This window comes from Ruditapes philippinarum, unplaced genomic scaffold, assembly GCF_026571515.1.
Source record: "Ruditapes philippinarum isolate M1 unplaced genomic scaffold, ASM2657151v2 ctg12_1_1_1_1, whole genome shotgun sequence".
Classification (NCBI taxonomy): Eukaryota; Metazoa; Mollusca; class Bivalvia; order Venerida; family Veneridae; genus Ruditapes; species Ruditapes philippinarum.
In genome coordinates, this window is record NW_026861084.1 from 712581 (window position 1) to 731186 (window position 18606).

Below are 18606 nucleotides of genomic sequence, written 5' to 3' on the forward strand. Positions count from 1 at the left end.
AGTGTATTTATTCAAATAATTTCAGTAATAATATTTGTTTAAGCAACTAATAACATCTACTTGAAAATTGTCTGATGATCAGACACTACTTCTAGTATCATTAAATAGCGTTTAAAATCTGATATTTAAAACAAATAAGAAAACACCACGTAGGCCGTCATTGCATTAAAGGCAATGACCATTCAGACCGGATGATCAATTCATTACTTGAAGCTCACATTGTGAGGTGATATATAATTGTCTATTTTTTATATTACAACACTTTTTAAGCTGCCAGAACTATTGCAGATTATTGTCTTGAAAGCATTGTAAAGGGAATTTGCGGTAACATCTAATGAATGGTATTGACCGCTCTCATATTAAAAGAGTAACAAGAAAACTGTAATTATTTATATAATTTATTTTAATTAGGATAGCAAATATAACAGTTTACAGATATATATTTTACTTCACAAAAACATCACGTTTGTCATTCCGAATTCATTGTACATAATTTGCAAGAAAATCTCAGTTCATATTTTAGCTCTGCAAGTTTTCATCAATGAAGTTTCTATTTCTTAAAAACAGCCTTTTCTAGTCCCATCATAGGTGACTCAAAGAACAACGAAACCACAAATGCAGCACCGTACGACAGAACAAGGTTGCCAAGGAAAAGGTATACCTGAAATGTAATCAAAATATTATTTTGAAGTTCGATATTGTAGAGGCTTCTGTTTACAGTACATATATACCAGTTTCATCACATAAACCACGACACAGTAATAAACCTTCAAAATAAAGCAAACTAATAAAAACGATATTTCACTATTGTAATAACGCTTGGACGTGGCGTCATTTGCTTTGCAGTATAATATTATATAAACATATCAATAAAGCGCGCTAATGAAAGCGTTACACTGTATACGCGTCAATGGCTCATTTTAACAATAAATCGTTCTTATTTTTGGATATATAATGAATAGAATAATTATTATATTCGTGTAGGTTCAATAGTATTTTTCTTGTATAGAGCTCACACATCTTAACAATTGATAAACATTGGCTTGCAATAAAACTTAATTAAATATCTCTGGCGAGAATGTTGTCCTGTGTTATCTCTGTTTCCCTAAAATAGCCGCTATAAAACCACAGTTCTTTTGCATTATACTTTAAATTAAGTTACAGTTACATGTGCTTTAAGCATTCAGAGAGTTCTAAAGAAATCCTGTTAATGCTTCCGTAGTACATAACTGCTGCCTTGATATGGCATTGATATTTGAAATTACCTTGAACTTTTTTGGAGAGATCGCTGTAATGTATACAGTTTGCAATTGAAGCTTACATATTCACATAGTCACATATGTATAGTTATGAATATAAACCCTAATCATATTAATTTTTGTTATGAGTCAATATTTATATCTAAATATTGTATCAATTTTTGGAACAGTTTTTTTGTTTAATAACGTCTTGCGATAAATGGCCGTTGCTTTGTATCAAAGTCAAAATCTGTGATAAATAATTTAGATAAGTGTTTGATAATAACAAATGTGGTTATCTCTTTCAGGCGTAATTTGATAAAAATAGGTTTGATATTTTGATAAAATGTAGGTGTAAATGTTGACAATGTCACGGGACATTCAAACACCTGTTGGTGAATTTGTGTAATTAAAATCAAAACATGCATTTAACTTAGGTCTGCATCTACTATTTCTATATTAAATATTAAAATCTAAACGAAGGCATCTCGCAATGAATTTATGTCAAAAAATTGTGTTTATAGTATCCTTCCTGATTTAATGTTATGTCTTTGTGGCTCTATATTTCATTGAATTTCTTTATCATCTCCAGTAATTGTGCGCATTTCCTCATGTTTATCAACATAAAGAAATGATCATTTTTGTAAATTCAAATTCTCAAAAGTGACTTTGTACCTACATTGCTGTTTTAATGCTTTTTACTGGGTCATAGAAGACTGGTGAAGAATACTTTCTTTCATCTTAAGTAAGATTCAATCCTAAACGATTTCCCTGTTTTTAATTATATGGGTATAACAAACGAAGCACAAACCGTATCATAGTCTGTAAAGTATAAAGGTTGCATTCTGTTTTCATAGTACTTTGACATCACAAGAGGGTGGAGCAGATAAGCACAATATGTTAGTCGCCCAAGAGGAACGTATGGACTCCAGGACAGCACGTCATTGACAAAACCTAAAGCAAATGTTATAATATAGAGAGATGATATTTTCCGCTTATTCTAAGGTTGTATCGTTCATTAAATATATTTTCAAGCAATTCACTGACACTCTTAATATAGTATTTGTCGTTCAGCAGATATATTCCTTTGTAAAGGTAATGGTATTAATCTGAGAACCTTTAGCACGTGTGTTTGTTCTCTTATCCCTTTTTTACACTTTCTGTATTTTGTCATTGGAATATTATAGGAATCAACAAGAATCGCGACGCCTTCATTTAAGAAATTATCATCTGTATTAATATTGTGAAAACTGATGCTGTTCTCATAGTTTTATAAACTTGGCGTTCTTGTGGTTTTAGATCAAATGGACAGGCGCTTCAGACATAATAGTTCCTGATATGTTAAAGGTGTACTTAACATAAGAGCTCAAGATATTAAGAATAATTTCACGGTGTTGTATAGCATGGAAAATATATTTTTAACAATTATAAATGCGAAAGGCAAATACTTGTATCATTCATGATTGTATTATTGTTAAATGAATATATACGTTTGTATTTAATGTTATTTCTTGACTGTCTATTTTAAAAATCCGCCAAAAATTAATATAAATAACTCACAAAATACATATAGCAATTACGTGAACATATATCAATATACCTCCATTTCCTGTGGCACAGGCAAAAATGATCCAACACACAGCTACACCCCAACCTGTCCGGTGTAGTGCATAATACGCCGCTGAGTCGTTAGTACTCATGATGTGGTTGTCTTCATATGTAAAAGGACCATAGATTATTGCTGTAGTCATCAGCACACACATTAACCAACAAGATAGATTGATCCACTGGAATATAAAAACAGTTCTTATATATACATATGTTGAAGAATATTATCGTTTCATATTCTTATTTACAATTGCTTGTATCTTAAAGAATAATTGCTTTGGCAAAATATTTATATCAAAACTGAACCATCTGTAAAACCACTCCAAACTTCCTTTACTCTATATGGCCAACAAAATGTTGTGATTTCTATTTTAGAGAATAACTTAATGATATATTCTAAAAGTGAGATAAAATAGTGTACAAGATGGGGGATCTGTTCTGCTATGAAAGATAACATAATCACAATTTAAAAGAAATTGATACATTCTTGGCCACAATACCTTTGGTAATTTGCACTTGCAGTTGCATTTATACAGTATGTATCCGGTCACAAGGCCGACAATGTATGGCCCTATTCTAGTATACACCGGGATGTACATCAGCTCCCCATAGTGTTCATCTTGTCTTAAAATACAATAAGGAAACATATACAAGAAGGTTTATTAGTAATGCTAATTCCATTACTAACACCGTCATATATATCATCATTACCAACATTGTCATTATCAGTTTCGTCGTCTTCATTATCATCATCTTGAGCACCAGAACAACATAGCAACATTACCAATGATACCAAAGACAAAAATTAATGTATTATACAGGATTAGGCATGTGCTCAGTCAGGACATCGGCAGCTGGTCCGCGGTTTATTTTTGCAATCCAGAGTTCTGCAAATATTCTGCTCATGCCCTGTGCCTCTCAACAAAGTGCACGTACCGAGTGGAAAAGAAAGTTGGGCATATGCTGTTTTTTCAATTAGTTTATTTACAAAAATAAGTTAAAAACCAAGTGAAATTTAAGAGCTTTTAACACAAGTGTATATAATTGTAACTTATATGAGAAATATAGATATAAAAACATCATCATTCATAAGTATTGTTTTGTTTTTTTTTAAATGATACATGCTACACAGTTGATAATGTGATAGTACAAATTTTGAGATGCTTATAACAGACATGCATTTTGTAGATTTTTACCATTAAATATACATGCATGTTCATGTTGCAAGTTATATATCTCTAAGTCTTTGACCTACTTACTTTGTCGGGGCATACTGTGAAAATGATTGCACGGGAAATTCGTGAATGTGGGAAATAACGCCTGATGCAATAATTGTACTGGCTAAGAAAACTGCCGACACTATCCCTCCAAGTATTTTGTTACTGGAATAACATATATTTAAAGTAAATTATCTTACATTTATCTAACTTTCTTACTGTCGGGTAAATTGTACTGTAACATTGAAAAAAAACACCATTTTTGTTATTCGAGAGACAATGTTCATGATAAGTATGCAAAACATACAAAATTTAACTTACAAAATAGTTTTCATAGATTACTGTCATTATTTTTTCAGATAACTCTCACTAGAACAAACTTAAAAAAATGCAATTTTGATTAAACTCGCAAATCTAAATTTCACCATGTTACTTTATCCTGATATCTACATTCCCTTGAATATGTCCTCTTATCTTACTGAAAGATTTTATTAGATAAGAAATTAGTTTGCAATTGTTTTCATATTGCCATATATGTTTATAGAAGTTTGTCATTTATACCGAGAAACGTACTAGAAAATTGGAACCAAAATCAGCGGACTTAGGATGTACATCTGCATATCATTGGCTAGGTACCAGCTCCATCCCATACACTGAAAACAATGGGGGGAAAGAATGTGCATTAGACAGGAAATATAATTAAACTTATATGATTTAAGGACTCCCTTGACATGACGGACATTGAGATTCGTATACCTTGATGAACAATAACTTTCATATATTTCGCTCACTCCGTTTTTCCATACTAATCATTTGAATTAGGTAAAATGGCCGAAAGTCAAAATCGTTAACTGCTTTTAACTAAAACTAGATTAATAAATCGCACAAATAATGTTAATTTTCAATGAAATTTTGTGTATATTAATTATTTTTTGCATATTTTTTCTGTTTTAAGTGCTCCAATTGATCTATGCAAGAATTTCAAATTTCATATTTTAAACTGTATTTGGTTCCATTGTACTTCCTTTAATGTCAATCTTTCTGGCTTATTATTTTAATAAACACTTTGTCATTGATGTGTTAAAGCTTTAATTACTTAACAAAATGTTAATGTCTTCGATATCAATATTGATATGCACAGGTCATATTTGTTTTATATAGTAAGCCTTCAAATCACTTACTTTTCCAAAAGAAACTTCAATGTAAATCTAGCAATTTGTCACTGAATGTTAATTCTCTTTAAAACATATTATACTTTAAGGTCAGAAAACGCTAATAGCCGGCAGAATCAATTAACGAGACATTCATCATTCCTATATCACCTATACATTGTATAACATTTAAATCAACGACGCCATGGGATAAAGTTTAGAAGTGATGGAAGCAATTTGGGACTTTACAAAATAATCAAGCACACCATGGATTTCAAGCGGTGTAGACGAACCTCAATATGATTTAGTTCTCTTTTCTTTCAAAGTGGGTGGGGTGATTTACTTACCATAACAGAATGAGTTATGTGGTGACTTTCCGGCTTGACTGGTGAAGAAGACAGGTGCCCCTCCATGTCTTACTTCATGCAAGAGCGGGCATATGAGTAGAACCAACGACGTTCGTAAGCTAGCTTTTGAGCTTTCTCACATGAGGAATCCGCAGTGAAGATGTTGCGGGATATTTCTTTTCATGGTATAAAACAATTTGAACTTTTAACTTTTGCTAATACTGTTAAAGTATTCACCATTTCTTTTGTTTTGACAAAGTTGTTGACATACAAGAGATTTGTCCACCAATTATCTCGACAGCTCCCCATAAATGTATTATCGCCATCGGGTTGAAGAGCACCGTTGCCGATGTATCGATACAATATCGTTCCGACCAATATGATCAGCATGTACGGAGGTGTCAGCCTAAAAATTACAAATACTGCATTATTTGTAACAATACAATTTTAAACTGATTTTCCATGGATGATTTGAAGTTATGCTATTTCAAAGACCGGCGGGAATATCGCAATATTTACTTCTTAAATATAAACGTCCTACAACAAACAAGTTTTAAACAAAAATGCATAAGATGTTTTAATATTGCTGCTGTTATTTTTTCCTTCATTTCTTTAAAAAAATTTGATTTAAGAAGAAAAAATGAAATGAGCCGCGTTACGACAAAACAAACATAGTGGGTTTGCTACCAGCATGGATCCAGACCAGCCTGCGCTTCCTTTATACTGTTTGTAAGCGAACAGCATGGATCCATGCTGGTCGCAAACCCATTATGTTGGTTTTCTCATGGCGCGGCTCAAATATTGTTTGTTTTACCTCCAAAATCTGTGAAAGTAGAACATTCCCCAGTTGAGTTTTTTTGCTCCACCGACCTTTTTCATCTCACGGAGTGTCAAATATGCTACCAAACAACCACTGTTGATAACAGAAGAAACAAGATTGGTCAAAACAAACAAGATGTGTTGTGTATAAGCGTAAATGCTCCAGCTTTTGAAATGAGTTTTAGCTAGGATTCAATCTTCTTGAGGCAAACAGAAATTCAGGAAATAACCAACTCATTTGCCCTTTGGCTTTTTACTTGGGTAAGAAACCAAGAAATGAAAATAGAAATCTCATTTAAAAATGTTTGTTGTTGTTGTTTTTCTTTCAATATCCGATTCATAATCTCAAATATGATAACTAGTTAGTCACGTTACAACATACCTGAGGGCGAAGAAACTGTCTACCGACGGTGTAGCATTGATAATTCCCATAAATAAATACTGGTTAATCTTTGTTTTTCCAAACTCAAACATGTTTGCTAAAAAATTAAGATTAAATATTTTCATATATCAAAGTTTTTTTGCTCATATATCAAATTTTCACTTCCTTATATCAAATGTTCGCTGCTCTTATATCAAATTAAATTTTCACCAATCATATATCAAATGTACCATGTTCATATAATTATCAAATTTTCCATGTCATACATTCATATATTAACTTCTACCTGTTTATCTATCTCTTTTCATGTATGAAATGATCCGTGTTCATATACCAAATGATTCCTGTTCATATATCAAATAAATACATTTCATCATAGGACAGAACAACGCTGAAATACTTATTGAAATGCTTATTCAAAACAAACTTGATACGATAAGCTTGTACTTTGATCCGTCTTCTATGTATAAATCTTAAATCGAAGAAAGCAAATGTGCATTTTACAACGTCAGATTTGACCCATACGTAGACCTAAAATTATATAACGGTATTTGGAAGCAATATACCTAAGAAGAACAATGTGTTCCATCAGTCTTCAGTTACTGTTTGTTAGTTTAAATGTCGAGTAAAAAAGATATTTGATAGAAAAGTTCATATAAAATTATATTGCTTTCAATTTTTAAATTACATTGACAAGGTTCTTACAGGTATAATTCAAGCCGAAATAATAGGTGTGTCCCAAAATGACCCAAGCCATACTCAAGAAACGAATGCCATTGATAGCGCTTAAACTTCCTGCGGCTTGATTGGTGCCAAGCAATTTCCGTGCATTGGTATAGGCGGAAAATGCCAAAAGCGCCTTCACTAATCGACCTGAAATATGTAAAATACTAACAAGTGATTTAACCTGTGATCAATGCATATACAACAAAACAACTTATAAACAATTCTTGTCATACATAAGTAAAACAGATACAAATGTTGGGAACACGTGTTTAAAACAAATTACACACCAACCTTTCTTTAAAATCTAGATTTCTTATTTCAGGTTAGACAGTACGATATCTTAAAAATTAAAATATTTTACTTTTTTCATAACAGTATCAAACGGCAGGAATATTAAATTTGTATTCAGTTATATTGCGTGCTTATTAAATGAATTTTAATACCTGAATCAAAAGTGAAAACCACGGATACCTCAACAGTTAACTGTTTTGTCAGTTTACGAACTGACAGCGGGGCGGACGGACAAGGGCTAAGTTATAACATGCTTTTGATGTAACAATGATTAAACTTCTTTTTACCATAAGCTAGAGCTTACTAAATTTCTTTTTTCTTTTTCGAAACTGTTCACTATTATTGTAATTATTATAATTATTATTTGGAATATCTTGATGAAACATTAAAAGTCAGTGAGCCGACTTAAAAGTCAGTGAGCCAACTGTATACAGCCTTGTCAGAATACATGAATGTGTTGACTGACCTGGTTTTATGCAAGTGTCAAAGTCTGAACACTTTCGGTTCTACATGATATCATTTGTTTTCCTCGGATAATCTAAAACTTGACCCTTTGTAACTGTTGCAGGATATTTGGAATGATTTTGTCAAAACCCTAGTAGTTTTATATCAAACAAAAGATTTTAAAAATAGCAATAATCAAGTTTACATTTAGGTTATTTACATACTCATTTCTTGGCATTCTTACTTTGTTCATTTCCTCGGGGTTTACTTGTGCTGAAGCCGGGGACATGTACCGCACCGTTCTGCTTTCCAAGATCTTGTTTAAATGGTAGAGGACCATTTTCAACTTCAGTCACGGAGTACCCACCGTTAACATGAATGTTAGTCATCTTTATATCATCGCTCTGAAGACTGTATGAATTCGGATCATCGTCACGTGGGTTAAGTTGAATAGCCACAATGTCATAAATAGTCGCAACTGCTACGACGCTTCCAAGGATTGCAAGAAAGCATCTACAATTGATTATAAATCATAAAATAATTGCTTAGCTTTATAAAAAAAAATCTTATAATTTTATTGTTAAGTATGATTGAGGAACAATGTTTGATAAAATGGACCATGTACTTGTAAACTCCAAAGAACCTATGAATTGCAGCGTTTGTTTTGAAAAATATTTTGGTAATTGTCGTACTTTACATTTTGCTAATAATATATTGTGTACTACAATGTATATGTGGAATTGTTTCCTTTGAAACTATCCATCTCTTTACAAAATTGTGTAATGTCGAGGAGCATAGATCCTTATAGTCACACCATACAGAATATAACTGTCAGTCTCATACTAAATGGCGGATTTTAACTTATCCTGACAGAATATAAGTATTTACGAAGGACGGATCTGAAGTGGAAATAGAAATTAACTATGAGAAGTTGAAATTCATAACAACTGCATAAAATATCTTTGCTTATTATTTATTCAAACTGACAAGAAATATTGCGGTTATCGCGAAACCTTTAATGTGACACGTTAGTGCCAGCGTATGGTTCACTTAATAAAAGAATGCGTGTACCCTAAACCAGAAAACAATGGGCGAAGTTAAATAAAATGGAGTTTTAAAATGGGTTACATGTTTTGAAGCCTATATATCACAGACAAAATGTTCGTAATAGTTATTATCATAAATAATCATGGTGATAGTAATACGTACAATACTTGACATGAAATCACAAAAGAAATATGTATGGGTGTTGTTGGTAAGGGTGAAATACATTATCCGATATTTCACATATTTATATTTTTAAATTCATCCATGAATATAAGAGATGCGATGTCTTATAGAAATACCTTAGATGAAGTAGATAATACAGCTTAAATATATTAATAATTCATCCTATATGTTGATTTGAAAGGCACATGTTTCGATCTGATCTTGAGATTTATGTTTATATGTGCTGTAAAATTATTTATATTTATATTACGATGTATAATTGTACAAGTCAAATAAAGTATCTATATGGCAGATCATAAATTGTTCTAGAACAAAATTATTTTTCGTCACATAAATGCTCATTTTAAATCACTTAGAACTTTATCAAACATTTAATTTTTCAGAAATATGTTATAAACATTTCTATTATCTTTAACAATAATTGAATACTTTGGAAAAGTATCCGTTGAAGACGGCTTGCAACAATTTAACAAGTAAGATAACATTTCTTACATAACCGCAATAGACTTGGAGTCTAACGTTTTCTCTTCAATGCACGAAGCAGTGGTTTCGATGGGCACTGTAGGTACAATTGCCTGTATAGCTGTAAAATAAACACATAATACTATTATAAAGATAAATATTAATCTTGTAAAATTATTTGCAATCCCGCCATGACAAAAAAAATCATTAGGTCCCTTTTATCTTTCACCCGTTGAATTTGTGTAAAAAAATTGTCCAGTTTTTAATTTGAAGCATATTGAGCAGTCAGTAGTATAGAGCATGGCCAGATTGGCTCTAAACAGGTGACAAGATTTTTATTATTATCATGTTGAAAAATTTCATACCAAGCAAATGCAGAATGAACTTTATTTGTGCTATATTTACAACATTTTACTCAATTACTTACTAATAAAGGATAGTGAGTAAAAGTAATGGTCATCCAGGATATCAAAATTGTGCCGGTTCTTGTAATATTTATTTAATACACATAAGGGATTCCTAAATTATAATTTTGAAAAAGAATCTTATTTGAATTTCTATGTATATTCTATTCATTGATTGGTATCATAACTTGGTTCCTTGAATTATTGGTGCTTAAGCTGGTTATGACTCAGAAATGATCTGTACCGTTTTAGATATGGTAAAAATGTGTTCAATAACGTTTAACAATTGATTTAGAGCATATTGTATGCTTTCTGCCGGAAAAAATTAGAGCTGAATTTGTCATAGAAGTAGCAAATGTAAAACAATGTGTTTTATTAACCAATATTCCAAAATGCAAAAGAAGCAAAAGATAGTGCATATTGATCATTAACTTTTAGGAAGCTGTACGAAAATACAAAAATGAAAAAAAGTTAAGTATAGGTTCTTTACTTCATGAGCATTTTGTGAAAAATGGCTGTTTTCATTGAAAAGTCTCCCGTTACAAGTTCAAATTGCTATAATACTATAAACACTGCTTCAACACTAATCAAACTTGGCACAAATGTTGACTGGACCATTGCCCTTGCAACAAAATGCTCAGGCTTAAATTTTCTGTTACCATGGCAACGAGGGGACATCTAGAAATTGCCAAAAATCACTATTTTGCGTTGATTTTTTCCATCAAAATTGATTTCAAAGTGCTGCAACTTCTCAATGGATTGAGATAGAGTCAAATGATTTTCAGCGTTGCTTACACATTACCTTATGATCAATCTGGGGTCATTCATTTATAGCCTCTCACAAGTCCAAAATTTTCTTGGGCACATCCCCCTTCTGGCAACCCCCTGATGTATCTTTTGGTTGGGGAGCCGCGCCGAAGATTTTTTTTTTTTTTAACAACTTTTTTCAAACAAAAACAAGTGTTGGGGGCCTAAATAAGGCATTTTTTCACCATTTGAGACAACAAAAGGGGGGGGAGGCGTTAAAAGGCGTGTAAATAACGTAATGGTTAAGGTTATATATACAGAATTTTAAGAAATCAATTTTCGAGCGAGAAAATTTAGTTTATTTAAACTCTGTATATAACCTATAACCGACTTACAGTTAGTTCCGCCTATTCAAATTGAGTGCATTATGTAATTGGCGGAGTCCATTTAAATCGGCTCATTTAACGTATAGGCTTAATAGGCCTTAAATTCAGTGAATTACATATCCGACATCATCTTTAAAAATAATTAGGATAAGAACAAAGCGCTAAATAAAGTGCGGCAAAATCATTTCACAAAAACAATATTTTCATTATTTAAGAAATAAAATATATCCCAAGCGTGATAAAATCACTGTTTGGAGTTCGGATGCGCGTCGTGATATAATGATGCGCATTCGAAGAACAAACAGTGATTTTATCAAGCGATAAAATCACTGTTTTGGATATATAATTTCGATTCTAACACGATATCAACAAATAAATGCTGCCGTACCTTATATCGAGCTATATTTTATTGCAAGATACACACACTTTCGGTCCTTCTTTGTTCAGTAGCGAAATATGCGGATGTTTTAGAATATATCATGCTATATGATATTGTTTTATTTGACAGTGTTTAATCAACACAGAATCCCTCCAATGTCGGACGATACAGTCCCTCATTCGGGCAAAGGTAACTTGGCAAACAAACAGCTTTGTTTGTTTGTACATTACTGTCTCGGACAAATTACGCTGACAAACAAAAAAAAGATTTCATCGGTTGCTTTATAAACTCTGAATTACTTAGAATACGTAATAGTTATCATTATTAAGTTATAGATGTCTTACAACAAATATAAACCAATGTTATCGTAATGCGACTTTAGTATTGCTAGAAAGGGCAGTTTCTTGGTCAAGCAATATGAAGTCGTCTTGTCTCACAAATTATCGAAAGAAACAAGGTGCATGTTTAATCAAACTTTTAGAACGAATGAGAGAAGTATCAAAATATCTATGGCAATAGTATTATACCAACCTGCGTCTAAGATAATCTTAACATCGTTGTTGGAGCAATGTCTTGACGCACAGGAACCGAGAATCACCATTTGAGTGCCATACTGAAAAACAGACTTAAACAGTAATGATTTGTAAATATGAATTTGTATTTGTTATTGATGAAACATTAAATGAGTCATTAGCAAATAACTATTTTGCAGATTAAATATGTTTAACACTTTCTCAGATATAAAACGATAAAATTTAAAAACATTTTTAAGCCCGATTGCGTAACAAATTCTTACAATTTATATAAATCACTAAAAACTGCGCTTCCTGGAACGAACCAGTACTGGTGTCATTAGAAGAAACATGGTCTTGACCCGAGTCTGACTCGAACCCATGATCATTTGGTTGAGAGGCAGACACCTTAACCACTAAACCACAGCTCCCCACATAAAATATACAAAAGGCTACAATGTATATGTTCTTTATACAATATAATAGTCTTAAAAAATATCTTTGGTGAAAGTCGCGTCCGGTTTTGTTTGTGTGTTTTTTGTTGTTTTTTGACTCACAGATTGCTTGTTTTTCGATATTTTTCTCTCATTGTTGGCTTAAAATGTAACAAAACTAAGAAAATCTTTATTTTGTCCTTCATCATGTACGATAATTTTGTTCAAAATTTCATATACTAGCAGAATATGTATGTTTAGCTGGATAATGGATACAGGTTTGGAAATTAAAAAAAATCAACGCACCCAAAATTTTTGAAAAAGGATAACGAGAGTGTTGCACGAAAAAAAAACAACAACAAAGCTCTGAATTTTTAAAATGCTTAGAAATAGACAAATCAAAGTATTTCTTCTTAAAAAGAACATGAACTCATCTCCTAAAAATATTCTAAAACCTTGATCTAAAATGTGCACTACCTGTGGGACTTTTAATGGCAATATAAGCCGGCAATATTTTCCGTCAAAATCCTGCATCTTATTTGTATACTTGTTGAAGGACTGAGCATGGATACCGACGCATTCAGTCATATCACCCATTGCCTTTAGATTAAAACCGGCTAAATTACTTGGAATCTTGAAGCCAGCATCAAGCACTGTAAGTAAAGGAAGATAATCTCTGAAATAACTGTGACCGTGTTTGATCTAGCAGGTAGTAAGTAATTCATTCAAAAATGCGTGATCAACATATGAATTTCAAAACTAAAATATGATAAGCAAGATCAACCAGGAAAGGCGACGTTCAACGAACGCAACCCCCTCACGACCAGCAAGAATAACAAGCGTCAAGGAGCCCAAGATGGCTCCAAATAAAAACAGGACAGGCTAATCTCTTAAATGAAACATACGAAATAATGAATAATAATGAAATAACGAATAAATTTTCATTTCAAAATGGCAATTATTACAGCAATAGTTTGCTGATTGGTAGCAATTGATTGACGTATTATTACAATCTATATATTCATTTTATTATAGTACATGCTATGATTTTTTGTTTGCATGATTTCATCATTTTATGGATATTAAGTTTTTGACACCCCACCATGGCCGTCACCATTTTGTGTTACCGTAAAAATTCATACCAATAACTGTCTCTTCTTTTGTTTGAAAACAGTCACAAGAGTTCATTATACTAAGTTAATTAAACCAAGACAAGCAATCTATTATGAATAAGTCAACAGTTGTGTTGCATAAGCCGTTTAATGAGTCTGAAATATTTGCTTTTCAAATAAGATAGGGGATCGTATCGACCTAAATAATTACGCTGGAACAGTCTCACTCAGTGATTAAGGGAAAATATATATTCACGTATTCTGACGGCTGGAGTAGATAAAAGAGTAATACAAAACAATATTATTTAGCATAGAGTATGATTAAAGGACACAGAACGATAAATGAATTTTTAGTTACATTACCTAGCACAATGTAATTGATATATTGCCTCGAAACTTAAGATTGTATTGTTCTTTTGTATTCTTGAAAAAAGTCTTGTATGTATTTTATAGAAACACATTATATGGTTTATAATTTATCTGATGGGTCTAGTGTAATATAATGCTATATGAAGGTGAATTCTACAGTAACATAATGTTTGAAACGTTGTTATAAGTCCACTTATTTATTTTAGAAATATCTTTTGCCCTTAAACAAGTAAAAAATAAGTCTCACCTATTTTTTCTCTTGTTAAAAGACATTGAGTAATTATATTAAAAATTAGAAACGATATGTAATGTAAATAATTAAACTATGTTTTTGAAATGAATACTAAATATTCGGGGGTCACCGCATAAACGTTTATTCTTTGACGTTTGACTGTGATAAGCCTTCATTATAATTATTTAGAATTCATAACGTGATAAAAATGCACATATCTATATTTATAGCCATGAATCCAAACCAAATGTTGTTGTTGAAGTATATGAAATGTTTAAAACAGTTAAAGTTACAATTGGAAACATTTTTTATATCTGATAGAGGTAGTTCAACTTACGTTTCCATGCCCAGCCTTGGTATGCTTGAAGTCCATCTTTCCACATGTACAAATCGTTTATACATGCCTCACTCACGTTCTTTTGCTCAAGGGAATTAAAACTAGACGAAATGTATTCTATAACAACAGGTAATAACTTTGTCAAATCGCCTATTGCGGAATTTGACAATTGCAAGGAGCCTAACAATGATGATATTCCATTATCACTATTGTTCGCGCTTCCTATTAACCCCTCAATAATTTTAGCAGTATCTCCTCCCTTCGAATTTCCAACCAGTCCCGCAAGTGCTTTAAGTAACCCTTTAATCCCGCTCTCATTTCCCAATATGCCATCTATTGTATTAGCTATATCTGGAAGTCCGTTCCCGTTTCCTAATATTCCCTCTATTGCTTTAGCGATCTCTGGAATTCCGTTCCCATTTCCTAATATTCCCTCAATCGCTTTCGCGATCCCTGACATTCCGTTCCCATTTCCTAATATTCCCTTTATTACTTTCGCAATCCCTGACATTCCGTTCCCATTTCCTAATAATCCCTCTATTACTTTCGCAATCTCTGGCATGCCGGTCCCATTTCCTATTAATCCTTCAAACATTTTAGCAATATCTGTCATACCACTAGTATTACCCAACAATCCCTCTATTGTTTTAGTTATTTCTGCCATTCCGCTCATATTTCCACCTCCAAATAGATTGTTGAAAATCTCAACAGCATTTCCGAGTGCGTTTGTTATATTTTTATCATTTAACAAATTCTCGAAAACATTTGATACATTTGTATTGGTTAGATTTCCAAGAAAAGTACCAATAACATTTGTAACATTTGTAATATTTGCATTATTCACTGTGCTGTGGGCTATATTTGTGGTGGTAAAATCTCCAAGATGATTATCTAGAACGGTAGTTAAAATGGCATTGCTAGCCTGTCCGAACGTAGTCCCTGCAATGGTCACTGCAGCTCTCTGCAGCTTTGTTGTCTGGCTTGGTGCTGTTGTCTCTGAACTTCCAGGACCAGAACGACACATTAACGCAAAACCAACAAGGAATATCGTACGCATCATCTTTTACAACTGAAACGTTACCGCTACCCTCTTCGTTCAAATGCGGTTCACTGTATAAATTTATATTGAGATTCGGTTATCTTTTGATAATAGTATTTCGCAAATTTGGAAATGTGTAACGATGTTTATGACTCAGCTATCGTGTGCTAAATGTTTACATAAACTTTGCCCTATATATTTAGGTCAGATGTTGCAGTTGATGATGGTTAGTGTGACTTTCAATTTATTGTAAGGACATTCACTTGAAAATGTTAAAGAAATTTAAGTTCCTTTAACGGCTTAAAAATGTACATGAAGACAAATCTGAGTCTGCAATATCTTACTAGGATAAAATTATTAAATATAGAAGAGTCAACTAAATTTCTTTCTTTTTTTAATAAAATAAAGAAAATGAGAATCTCCAAAGCAAGTCCAAACGGCAAAGTTGAATATGTTGCAGGCTCAGTTTCATTGAGTCTGTTCGTGGGTGTTACTGGAATCTGTGTTTGTTTTTTGTTGGTTGTGTGCTGTTGGTGTTTTTTTATTATTATTTATTTATTTATTTATTGTTGGTGGGGCGGGGGCTTTTTCTTTCTTTCTTTCTCGATTTGATTTTTTTTCGTTTATGTATTATTATTATTTGTTTTGGTTTGGTTTTTGTCTTATATACCTTTAATGACATCCTTTTTAAATCCTCTACGTCGCTAACTTATTTGATATCTAGAAAAGCAGATTTCTCTGGAATAAGACTAAAGTGGCAAAACAATTTCATTACTTTATTTATATTACTGTATTGACTGAAATTTAACTTATCATATTATCGTGTTCAATCGTAGAAAAAAAGATATTCTTAAAATTTATTCATTTTAGGAGACTATTTTTTTGTATGCAATGCATGATGCAGATACGAGAACGTTAAATAGTTATAAGTCAGTAACTAGTACATGTAAATATTTCATCACATATTAAAAAAATTCAGACAGTTTAAAATGGTCGAGTCACCTATAATTGTGTTTACGTATGTGTGAACCTCTGGCCTATTGTGCCTTCTTATTTGTGAACCTCTTACGAACGTACTTTATATAAAATTGACATTTCTTAAAACGTTCTCTTTAATTGTAACTTTTTTGAAAACCCATCATAATTTAAAAACCATTTTTAAAATTTCGTTTTGCAAATTTTTCCTAAATATTATTTTTTAATTTTTGTATTGTGTCATTGTAGAGTTAATACATTGAAACCGATGTTCACATCTTGAGACGACAAGCCAAGTGAATTCGTTGGAATGATAACAAGAATAATTATTTTTAAATACAATTTTCAAATCATAAAAATAAATCCTGGTTTCGTTTTCTCATTTGTTTTCTCGTTTTCTACATGTACAGTTATAAAAAGGTTATACGTACCTTCAAAATGCCCTAGATTTACCTAAATTTTAATAAAAATTTTATTTTATTAACGACCTAATTTTCAAAGTCGTCTTTATAGCTTTTTAATATAAAAGACAGGGGTTAAATGCCCAAGTGGCAAATACTGGGGTTTTTACCTAAATATAAAAAAAAGAGTTAGACCGAAAATAAACTATGTGTATAAGACATACAGTTTAAAATCGTCAATACGGGTAAATTTGCACAGATCCATGAGGATACTGTATTGACGTAACTAAAATACATTGTGGTCTTCCGCTTTTATTCCGCTTACATAAAATACAAAGCATTGAGTTATACCAAAAGTTTTCAATGCCAAAACAGTATTTGGTAGTGATTTAACGGATCTATAAAATCAAAAGGCTGTTGTTTTTTCTTATGATATGATAATCATCACGTCAATTACTAGATAAGTAGATTTTTCAATTCACTTACTTATGTCATGAAATAGGTTAGACTTTACATTTCAATATCAAGTTGTGATAGAAATTGACCTCAAAACTCACAATGTTTACATTAATTTATGTGATAAAAGTTATCTACACCTCCTTGTTTTGTCTGGGTGCACTTTAACAGATCATAATCCGACGTTTTGTACTTTAACGAAAATATACACTGTATATATGTATTAAAACATGTCCCACGTGATGAACTTTAAAAAAACATATAAACTTTAACTAAAATTAATATAATTTTTTGAAAAATTTAAAATTAGCCAAAAAAAAAAAACGGAAATAATATCAAACAACCAAACAACCATTATTTGATTGGTCACTGAACGTTCATTGTCTGTATAAATAATATGAAATATAATAACGGTTTAAACTAAATAAAATGGAACTTTGAAAGGGGATCAGGGGTTTTGAGCCAAGTATAAAAGCAGTCAACTTATCCTAAGAGTGATTAAACAATATTTCGGTTGAAGTATACTGAAACCACACAACTAGAAAAAGATAGAACTTAAAGTACCACAAAGACACATTGATGTCGTGGTGAACGATCTTCAATAGTCAGATATATAACATCTCGATATCATGTTGAACGTACGGGGCGATTTTTTACGGTCTCCACACGCCATAAACAACGATAATTTGGCAATGAATAGAAAAATAAGGAATCCCTATATAGAACATCCAAAACGCCGAAACTGAAAAAATACAGGCTTGGTTTGATAGAACCTAGCTTTCCATGGACAATTCTGATTATATACAATAATATGCAATTAATTAAACCAAGATTCTTATTCTTCATTTAAAGCAATTATTTATTTAATAGAAACACATTATATAATTGCATGGACTATAATGTTGATA

General features: G+C 31.8%; 1 protein-coding gene across 1 annotated transcript; it reads right to left on the reverse strand.

The window, feature by feature from the left end:
• Window positions 1–382: 382 nt before the first annotated feature.
• Window positions 383–15947, reverse strand: LOC132714459 (nose resistant to fluoxetine protein 6-like). The gene is made up of 15 exons (XM_060697356.1): window positions 14828–15947; window positions 13255–13430; window positions 12363–12444; window positions 9946–10036; window positions 8468–8736; window positions 7468–7635; window positions 6763–6859; window positions 6376–6474; window positions 5799–5967; window positions 4637–4716; window positions 4106–4228; window positions 3347–3470; window positions 2839–3025; window positions 2050–2192; window positions 383–661 (listed from the first exon to the last, which is right to left on the reverse strand). Exons 1-15 carry the CDS (start codon window positions 15885–15887, stop codon window positions 551–553), a joined length of 2979 nt encoding a protein of 992 aa, XP_060553339.1. The 5' UTR covers window positions 15888–15947; the 3' UTR covers window positions 383–550.
• Between the last annotated feature and the right edge of the window lie 2659 nt (window positions 15948–18606).